The sequence below is a fragment of the Opisthorchis viverrini genome (assembly GCF_000715545.1).
Source record: "Opisthorchis viverrini unplaced genomic scaffold opera_v5_161, whole genome shotgun sequence".
NCBI lineage: Eukaryota > Metazoa > Platyhelminthes > Trematoda > Opisthorchiida > Opisthorchiidae > Opisthorchis > Opisthorchis viverrini.
In genome coordinates this window covers 451751-462666 of record NW_008751815.1, presented here as the reverse complement: position 1 = coordinate 462666, position 10916 = coordinate 451751, and the positions used below count along the sequence as shown (strand labels likewise).

Below are 10916 nucleotides of genomic sequence, written 5' to 3'. Positions count from 1 at the left end.
CATCGGTCGGCAGCCATATCTTGTAGTGTCACCAACCAGCACGCGGTCCCCATCCTAGAAGGCGAGTAGCACCAACAGCACACAAGCGTTTCGTGATCTCCTTCATACTCCTCTGCCAAGTCAAGGGCTAGCCACCTCTCTGTTTACGCCACTCTGAGTTGGGTAAACGTTTCCTCATCAATAGAGATGACTTCAGTGCGGGTTTGAGGGGGGTTTTGAATTCACTTACCAAAAAATGTTGAGTCCGATCGTCTCTTCGACCGGTAACCTAACTTTCTGATGGGTGCTTTGGTCCCATTTCGTAAACGATTCATTTGAGTACAGCAGAGCTGGCTGGCACAGAGAAGGCACATTTTCGGTTGACCCGCTGTGTAAATTAGTCCAGTTTTCAAGTACAATCAGATTTTTCTGCCTTCCTTACACCGGAAAAAGTAGAGCCAAGAGAGAGAGAGAGCGAGAGTTTAAAAGTACACCACTTCTAAAAAATTGGGCTTGTTTCGTCTGTAGAAGAGTGAGGCTACGGTGTAATCCGATGGATGTAATTAATTCAAATTATAGGGGATCCGCTTGTGGCCACGGAGTCACCATCGCATCTTGAATTTGTTTCAGTGGGAGTGCTGCTTAGCTCTGAGTACGCATATATTAGAAGAAACATCAGAACCACACAATAGCCCCGCCTGTACGTTAGAATTCGCAGCGGAAAGTAATGCGATGGTAAATAGTTGTTCCAAGAAATGAAGGTTGCATTAACGAAACCTGATTTAGTTTATCTACATTACCTGAGAAGGTAATCAGTCAACTGATCATCATCATCATCATCGACAGCATGAAATCCGTGTTCAACACCGATGCTTCACTGCCGTACAACCATGATTTATTTGAATGCCTTATTGTAAAGAAAAGAATAAAAGTGGACAGGAGAGGGACTTAGTGCTAGCTTACCACAATCATTCCGAGGTGTCTACGCCTCCAGACATTCACTCGGACAATCTGGATAAAATCTGACAACAAGAACGCCACTGACATCGGTCGGCAGCCATATCTTGTAGTGTCACCAACCAGCACGCGGTCCCCATCCTAGAAGGCGAGTAGCACCAACAGCACACAAGCGTTTCGTGATCTCCTTCATACTCCTCTGCCAAGTCAAGGGCTAGCCACCTCTCTGTTTACGCCACTCTGAGTTGGGTAAACGTTTCCTCATCAATAGAGATGACGTCAGTGCGGGTTTGAGGGTTGAATTCGCTTGCCACAAAATGCTGAGTTCGATCGTCTCTTCGACCGGTAACCCAACTTTCTGATGGGTGCTTTGGTCCCACTTCGTAAACGATTCATTTGAGTACAGTAGAGCTCGCTGGCACAGAGAAGGCGCATTTCCGGCTGACGAGCTGTATGAACAAGTCCAGCTTCCGAATGCTAACAGCTGTTTTCTACCTTCCTTGGACATCACAGAGGAGATCCGATAAGTCAGTAAGTTATAACTGAAGAAATGTACTTCGACATCTTAAAGATCGTTCCAGCTGAAATACCAGATGGTTAAACGGTATCACGAGCAGAGCTTCAGGCGAATCTCAGCTAGGTCTCCCATCAACACCAGTCAAGCAATGGCAAAGAATAACTGAAGAAATGTACTTTGATATCTGGAACATCGTTCCCGCTCAAACGGTATCATAAGCAGGGCTTAAGAGCGAATCCATGCTAGATCTCCCGTCAACACCAGTCAAGCAGTGGGTATGGAAAAAGGGCCAGACTTGGATGCTTAATTAGGAAATACAGTTGACGGAAATGGTGGGACCATTTGACGAACCCCAAGAACGCTGAGGGTGGTAGTGATCTGTCCAGAGTAGCCCATCCAAAAGATCATACCAACGCACGTTTATCACACGGTACAACGTGTTACCAACCGTCCACTTTCTCACCGTACCACCCAGCTGCACTTTGGCACTTGAGGTCACGGCACAACACAATTATCCCCGTGTAATTTCAGGCGCAAAAATCATATTTACCGATCGTCTAGAAACATCCTCCTGGCAGGTGAATCAAATGTGCGAACAAAATGTTTACCTATGTGGTCTTTTCACGTCTCCTGTTTTGACGGCCTTTCGAGGATGACAGCTGCGTATGAAACGTTCGTTTCAGGCCAGTGCACCCAGCAATTTGAACTAGAATGGTTAACTCGGTTAAATTGATCGACTGATGTACGTAAGGGACAAAACCGGTACCTGATTGCCGACCAACCACGTGGTGCATCCATTTCCGGGTATAATTAGGTCGATCAAGCGGCGCACGCGACCAAATAAGACCTGTCTACGATAGGCAACATCGCGTAAGTGAGAAAAAAGAAGACAGAGGAAAGGAGACCGTTTGGTTGTACGAGTTGTACAGCAACAGGAACGCAAAAAAAATGCCGCGAGACAATACCAGTCTCGCAAACGCGACACGATGACTCTGACGATGCACGTATGTGGTCAAAACATACGCTGATGTACACAGATATATAAAAATAAAATGCGACAAACAATGAGCACAAATCAAAGAGAATTGAGAACCTATGACCATGCAAGGGTCGTGGAGGAAATGAGGGGAGGGGTGAAGTATTGAAAATAGACAGGGTTTCAAACCCAATTCAGTGAACAAAGACAAGCGGAAGACAATGATCAGTTTATCGTCCATAGAATAACCGCGATTGGTGCGCAAGATCACAGAACTGTTTGAATGAAATACGGTGCATGTTGTGTCATGCTTGGCGGGGGTGCGGGTGAAGATAAATGCGGAACTTGACGCCATACTGACATGCTAAGTTGAAAAGCACGGACTCTGACTGTTTGTGGACGGAAAATAGCAGTATCGATGAAAGACTTCAACGCACCGAGACACGTTGGTCGTTCGCGTTGTTTTTATGACCGTCCGTTGCTTGATCATCATCGTCTTCTTCATCAGTCGTCGCGTAGCCGTTGGAAACGATGTTCGGATAGACCGGTTCCGGAACTAGACATTCACGTAAACCTATATCGTTCGTCACGTCACAAGGCATGTCACCACGCTGTGATGGGAGAGGAAGGTAAGACACGTGAGCTGGAGCTGAAGATATTCAACAAAGGATAGAAATGACCCATTTCCAAGTTCTCAACCGTCAAAGATAACACGGATGGTAGAACAGCCCCCCTTCCCCCCGAGCTTGACGGAACACTGTCGGTTTGGACGAATAAGGCGTCTGTATGGAAAANATCCCTTTATCTTTGATAGCAAGTGCATACAGACAACACCAGCAAAAAGCCTATGTTATATATATATATATAATATTACATATGCATTATATTTATATAAATGACTGGCATTCAAGCATAACAGCACGTCAGAGTACATCACAAGTGAAACAAAAGCTAGTCGGAAAAGCACCTAGTGCTGCTTTTAGGTTACAGTTCATCAACAATCTCTTGAAACGGGGTCAGGCAATCTTGAAGCACTTAATGGATACGGGCCATTGGACCAATCAACTAGACTGCAGTGATTGTCAGTCAGCCTATCAAAACCAAACGCCACCGTTAACACCTGACTAGCAATCACGCTTGTATCCGTTTAGTTCTTGAGTGCACATCTGGGCTCTCGGTTTCCGTTCGTTTGTTACCTTATTCTCAATGACCTCCCAAGACGGAGTATGTTCTTTTAGGAGAGGGATATGACGTTATTGAGGTTTTAGGGCATATTATTGCCTCGTGAAACAACGATGCTGAGGACCTCGACTGTCCTGGGGACTTCCATGAGTCGTTTCAGTTCTTAACTTCCATGCCAGCAGAGGGAAGCCCGAGGGCTGGGATACTGCCAGGTTGCCCAAACCTAGACAGGGGAAGTCGAGAGGCAGAGGTTGGGTTCGAACCACGGACCTTCCAGTTATTAATTCGCGCTCTAAACACTGAATCATCTCGCCCCCATGAACGACATCAGTTTATCCGATTTCATAGTAAGCCAGAGTTGGGCAGGGAAGTAACTTAGGAAAACGGCCAAATGTCTCCCCCTGAGAGCAGAAAAGAAACCAACCCCTGAAGTACCTGACGGTAGTTCATTGTTCTGAGGATGTTCTCAATGGACTGTATAACACACGCTTTCTCGCATTCGGAAATGTAGCGGATGGAATCAATATACTCTTGGTATGTGACTTATAGCCTAAACTGAACTGGGGGCAGTGAGAGAGCATAGCTAGTGAGATAACCCGTCATCAAATTTTAAAGCTGAGTTGATGGTAGCATATATGGAACCACATAGTAAAGCGTCTATTTTCAGGAATTCTGTGGTCCTTGGGTCAAGAAGCTCGAAGGCGGGTTGTAATGGACGGATTACCTCATTAAGATCACCTAGTAGAAGGGGTAGGTTGTATACGCCAGTTGTCAACCCCGCACTGATGATGTCACCTCGATTGGTGATAAAACGTCTGCAATCCAACTGCCAAGCTCGGCGAACCGACCAACAACCAAGCAACCAAATGATCCTGCTATTTTGAAGGGTCTTGATGGTTGTTGGGTAAAACAAACCGGAGAGATACTCTGTTCCATCCCGGTTCATTTCTCCTACAACTAGAGCCCGAGCTTCGTTCCCATTGGACTTAATGGTTGGGAGAGCCATGGCCATTAATACTTACGATTGACATATTTCACCACACACTGAACGATATCCAAAGAGGGGGTTGTATCAAATAAAGTCAAATTTCGTCACTAAAGATTTTTTCAGGCTTTGCATTCATCATCATCATCATTGTCAGCTGTAAGAACCGCGAACTCGTCGTACAGTGGTTGTAGCTGCCGCAGTTTCGTTCACCGATGATTTTTTGGGGGGAGGGGGTGGGTAGGTAGCTGCGCATTGCACGCGCGAGCTGGTAAATTGGTGCATAAATCCAGCACTGTCAGTGGGCTGTCAAGTGGGAGGGGGGTTGGAAAAGGAGCTATGCATTGAAGGCAATAGCTTTGATGCACGAGCGCCATTGAGGGCGCGACTGGGCCATGTCTGATAATGTCTCTAGCCATTGATGTGGCCCGTCTCGGGGTCCCCATCCAGGAAGACGGCAGTGACCAGCGCAGCTGAGTTTGCTGGTAATGGCTTTCATACTTCGCTGCTTTGCATTCAGTTTTCATTGGCTCACTTTCCGGAGAAACTACCTCTGAGAGGGAACTGTTTTGGTAAAATGGCGTAGTCAACGGGTCAAAGTTTTGCTGTGAGAATTTGTGTTGAATACGTACCAGGTCTTCAACTGACCGCGAGGCACCATGTTCCAAAAGAACCTCAACGATATCGGCATGGCAACGCTGTGCAGCCCAGTGTAGAGGAGTCCATCCATTCTGTAACAGGAGTGGATCAGAATCACTTGCAATCGATTCATTGAGCCGACTAGCTAAAGCGTTGGATAAGTAAGCACAACAACGACAACAAAAGCTCGTGATATTTAGGTGTGTATGAAAAATCAAACAAGTGTGAACCGTGAGAGAGAAGGCCTGAGGTGAACAGACACCATATGTGCTTCATCCTTGAGATCATCAGCAGCGCGTTGGTCAAGAACCTCTTGGGCGAACCTCACATTTGTATCCTTCCGAATGAGAAGATGAACGATGCCATAAGGTTAAGGCTGACCTAGTAATCTGTTGTATCTGCTGCTGACCCACTCCAGTGCCTGGTGCTGGAAAAAAGACTCGTAGAAGGGAACACAACAGCTATATTCCGAACAAGCGAGTGCGAGAGCAAAAGTTACGACGACCCTAAGCTATTTAAAGGGGACTTTTTGACATTAATAAAAGCTGTCTGATAGGCGTCAGTGAACACCCAGCGACATCGATTGTGCCTTTATGAAATGCCTGGACAGTGATCACATTCCGCCGTGCCTCTGTGGCGTGCAACTACACTCATCAAGTTTTGCTGAATTGATTGAATGATTGACTGGCCTGGGTGCTTCCAGGATTTTGGTGCAGTTTTAGGATCTCAGTAGGTTCAAAGCGTTCTGAGGTTACTTTCAGGAATCTGACCCTCCAGATATAATCCCACAATCCATCACCGACTCACGCAGATGGCGCCATGCAAACTGCGAATTTCCGGTTTTAGGAATGACCGCGTCCCAGAAGACCCGCGTGAATTGTGCCTGATTCTCAATTTCTGAGCATATTGTTTTTTTCCGGGGATAGGAGTTTTCGCCCTGCGAGTGACAACAAACTGACGAACTGCACAGCTTCCATATTCTTATTGGAGGTGAATCTCTAGGTAGGTCCCAACTCACAGTCTTCTAGATATGAGCCCAATAAAGTCCCTCATCCATATTGCACCTGTTCACTTCGTACTCATAACGTTTTTTGGAAAACGTGATATCTTACACATGCTCCGTGGACGCTCGTTTCTACAGTAAATCTATGAAAAAAATGCCCGAAAAAAGGCGCCCTGATGGATCTCAGCAGAATGCACCACCATCTGTGTGCTACGAGGGCGAAAACAGGGCAGATTGCAGCCTTAAGGAGGCTGAATGCCACCTGAGAACACAAGCAGTGAACACTCGCAACAGGTGTGGGCAATTCGTCTGCAACAGAAAGTACTGTGTGTGTTACAATTGCAAGGGACCAACAAACAAAGCACTGTGTTTAAAAACATCGATATTTCCGTACGCACTGAGTGACCACCTGTTCTATTACGATAAGAAGAACATAAATCTTTTTTTATGGACAACGTTAAAGCGTACCTGTGCTGTGACCGTGATGTCCGCGCCGCGTTCTAAAAGTGTTTGAACTAAAGCCAAATGGCCGTGATAGCACGCAAACAACAACGGGGTGAAGTCCGCCTGCAGAACAAGGGGAAAATTTGTGTGAGGCAATAGCTGAGGAAAAATACGCTAAACGAAGTCCCATTCCCCATTCCTTCTATGATCAATGAATCATGCTTCTTAGTTGAATCGGTCATGGTGAAAGAAGACCCGGGATACTGAAGGATTACAACCGTGAAATGGAATGTGTTCCCAGTAGGAAGGACTCGAGAAACCAGAAAGCTGTGGTCCTTATTGATTGAGAGAGCCAATTAGATGAACCGATCAGCGCGGATAGTTCAATCTCGACCAGTGTTGTCTCTAACTTGAGGCTGGTTGTCCATCTGCCATTCGATTCATGGGTGAACAGTGAAAAGAAAAATGAGCACAAACCTCGCTGAATAAGAAAACCGCGAAAAAAATCTCACCAAGTAGCCCTTCTTCATCCGAATCACAGCCTTTGTGTCGCACCCTAAGGTGGAGAGCATCACAAACCAGAGATTCATTTGAGTCTCTTCATAACACAGAAGTAATTCACTCAACTGGATACAATTCAGCTTCCACTGAGACACACGGTTGGTGGGAATTGATGAGTACCCAAGGACAGAACCGTTTGTGTCGTGGAAGACTTTTAGCAAACTTCTGAGTAGTGAGTTTTGTCTAAGCAATGACGTGTCGCGATCTGTTGAGTATCGTATCAACCGGAACATGGGGCGGTCTGGTGAACCAGTTGAAGCAGACTACATCATAAACGAGAGGTTCACCTGGATTCACTTGGTTCACCTGTCAAAACCAAATCTGTGTGCAGATGAGATTAATGGAGACTTTTTCAATGAAACACTCATTGTATTGTTGAGGTTTGGCGTCAGTCATCATCATCAAGTGACTGAACCCTTCAGAACGTATGGCCAGTCCAAAGATCATCATCATCGTTATCACCTGCAAGAACCGCGCACCTGTCGTACAGTGATTGTAGCTGTCACAATTTTGTTCACCGATGATTCGGTGAGGTGGGGTGGGTAGTTGCGAATTGAAGGCGGGAGCTGATAAATTAGTGCGCAAATACTGTAGGTGGATTGTTAAGTGGGGGGGTTGGGAAGGGAGTTATGCATTGAAGGCAATAGCTTGGATGCGCGAGCGCCATTGAGGCCGCGACTGGGCCATGTCTGACAACGTCTCTAACCATTGATGTGGCTTGTCTCGGAGTCCCCATCCAGGAAGACGGCAATGACCAGTGTAGCTGAGTTGGCTGGTAATGGGTTTTATACTTCGCTGCCAAGTCATTGTTTGATCGCCTCTGGCTCTCTTCCACCCTTCAAGTGGTTGTGCGAAAAGAACCCTTTGAGGAAGTCGGTCGACTGGCATACGCAGCACGTGGCCAAGCCAGCGCAACCTATGCAGTGTGATCGGTTCACCTATCGAGGGTGAATTATTTCTACCAAACACCATTCGACGAACTTCAGCAATGCTGATCCGGTGTTCCCACCAGATTCGGGCAATGCTTCGAAGACATCGATGGTCAAAAACTGAGTCTTGTGACATCCTCAGCGCGCGGCGGCGAGTGAACTTCCCAAGAGGATAAGTTAGCCAGTTCAAGAGCATCCAAATTTGCCGTTCAGCCACTTTGCACACAATCCGAATATGAGCAAAAGACAATAGTATAATAATGATACAAAACATGAAGATTGCAAGACTGCGGAATGCTAATATTTTATCGTTACCATCCACCATCCGCTTCCCAAATACAAGCAAGTTTGTACAAATCAAACAGGAATGATACGAAAGTGTCGTCACTGTGTGAAATGATCAGATTGATTCATCTGCCCCCATGTCAGGGTACATCTAAACATGGCCAGTAATGGTTGTTCATTCTTATCTTATTGAACACTGCGGGTTACAGAGCAATACTCTGAATGATGTGCTGGAATCATCCCGAATGAGTAGACACTGGAATATGGCTTAGGGTCAGTGAACTCCGTCCTCAGAGAACTGCACTGAGTAGCTTCCAGGTAACACAATAGACCACGTTCAAAACGAGAGGAATTCCGTCCTCAGAGAACTGCACTGAGTAGCTACCAAGTAACACAATAGACCACGTTCAAAGCGAGAGGAAGAACACGTGACGAATGATGATCAACCACCCTGGACTAGAATTGTGCACACATCGTCTTAATCCTGTTCATCTTGCTTTTATTTGGGAGATGGCTGGCGAGGGAAAGGGGGAATGCTGACATTCCACAATCTGCCTTCTCCTTGCCGTGTTATGCAGAAGCAGAATGATCCTTCCGTTATCAACCAAAAATTTCTTTCTGAATGCTACCTTATTGGAGAGGTGTCTAGTACCACGGTTTAAAAAGAAACCTTTTGGGGTACGCTCTACAGATTCATCTGTCCAAGGAAGCCGGCACAAACGATCGATAGAGATAAATTTCGTCACACTTTAAACACAAAGTGACGGAAACACCCTCTAACGATTTTCACCCCATCTCACTATTTATTCAGCTGACATACCTCTTTGTGTCTTCATCGTCCTGACTACTCCTTGGATAAGACTCTTAAGGTGTGAGTATCTAAGTTTCAATGAATTCACAAAGTGGGTTGTCTATACGGTGTGAAATGAATGCATGCCAACTATGGATGATAAAAGATGTGCCATGATTCTAATCGGAACAGATCAACAAACCAGAGGACCGAACGTCAAAGGGTTTATGAAGACCCAAAGGGAAGGCAAGGCAGCCAATTCATTTGACCGTTTCCTGCTTGACGAGACGAATATGAAAGCAGATAAAAAGAGTTCCGTGACAGAACACACTACTGAAAACTCCTCGACAAGTAGTCTCTCATTTGCATAAGGATTTGGTTTTCACAGGGAGCTCAAATGAATCCAGCTCTACCTCTGATGGTCCGCTTCAACCGAATGTGCTGCACAAGGCTGATCTTGAAATATCGATCGATGAGCTTATCAACTCCGTTACGCATGTGTTTGACAGGCACCCAGTCAGCAGTCCAAGATGACATTCGTCATCAATGTCAATAGTCATCTCATCTATTTTCCACTGGAAAGCACTGATCCCCCATGAGTAGGTGACCAATTCTAGCAGAAATCAATGCAGGAATGAGCTGGAGTGCAAAGCGCCAAAAACCAGGCAAAACTCAATAAAATCATCCGACCGCTCGAGGTGTCATCCTACCTAGGGAGAGAATTGAGTATTTCCTGTCTTTCACCTTTACATATCGCTACTCTAGACTCTTACTGAGTGCATGAGTATCAATCTGGCTCCGTTGCTGTTTCAACGTAGCCACAAACGCAGTTTTCACACCCCAGACGCTTGCCGTGCATGCGCCAGTACACTTGTACACCCTAAAGGAATCTCAATCACGTGGTGAGCAACGAAAAAAAAGCTGATCAGTCCACCATCTTGGCAGGACGGAATAGACATTAGCTCGCATTGATGCTACGCATCGAAAACTGCGCTGTGCTCTCCAAATACGCCGGAGTCCCACTGATACAAAGATGTGCCTCTGGTAACTTGAGGAAGCTTTCAGTTTAAAAGTGGGTGCGAAAAAAGTCAAACAGAAGTGTTCATCCACATGAGGTGAGTTAAAAAATGAGTTGAAGATTTCAAACTGTGATGAGAAAGTGCAACCAAACGACCTTGTGCCTAATCCTTCTTATGTTGTCACCTGTATCGTCATCAATGAGCGGAATTCTCATATCGATAGACTAGGTATGGAAATGGTACAAGCACTACACTTGTACAAAATAATTCAATTTCATTCGGGTAGCTTTGGTGAGGAATTACAAACTACTGATCGGTCACTAACACTCATCTCGCGGTCATCGATATACAGGATAGTTGATCAGAACGGTACAGTGTTTCACACCTCCCACCATTAAACAACAGACTGTAATGGAGATTTAGGACTCATCGGCAATGATCTTTCCCACCAGTTGCCTGAGATCACGTAGAACAGAGTAGTAGAACAACCCTATAGTGGCCAAAATGCCTCATGACCTCAAAAATGAACTGTTTGCTGGTCTGAATAGGATTATAGTGAGATGGCTTCTAGGACTGAAAAAAATCGTTCAGCTGCAACACCCTTGCGGTGCCTAGCCGCCATGCCACCCGAAGGAAGCACGGGGGCTGGG

The 10916-nt window shown here is 45.9% G+C and overlaps 1 protein-coding gene across 1 annotated transcript in view; it reads right to left on the bottom strand.

Annotated features, from left to right (window-relative positions):
* Positions 1–1150: 1150 nt before the first annotated feature.
* T265_07110 (hypothetical protein) overlaps positions 1151–10916 on the bottom strand; it is a gene marked incomplete at both ends in the record, with an annotated part of 21384 nt that continues 11618 nt past the window's right edge. The window contains 4 exons of the mRNA XM_009172553.1: positions 1151–1294; positions 2867–3040; positions 5229–5327; positions 6707–6805. Coding sequence (XP_009170817.1) covers positions 1151–1294; positions 2867–3040; positions 5229–5327; positions 6707–6805 — 516 coding nt within the window. The remainder of the gene's footprint in view (positions 1295–2866; positions 3041–5228; positions 5328–6706; positions 6806–10916) is intronic.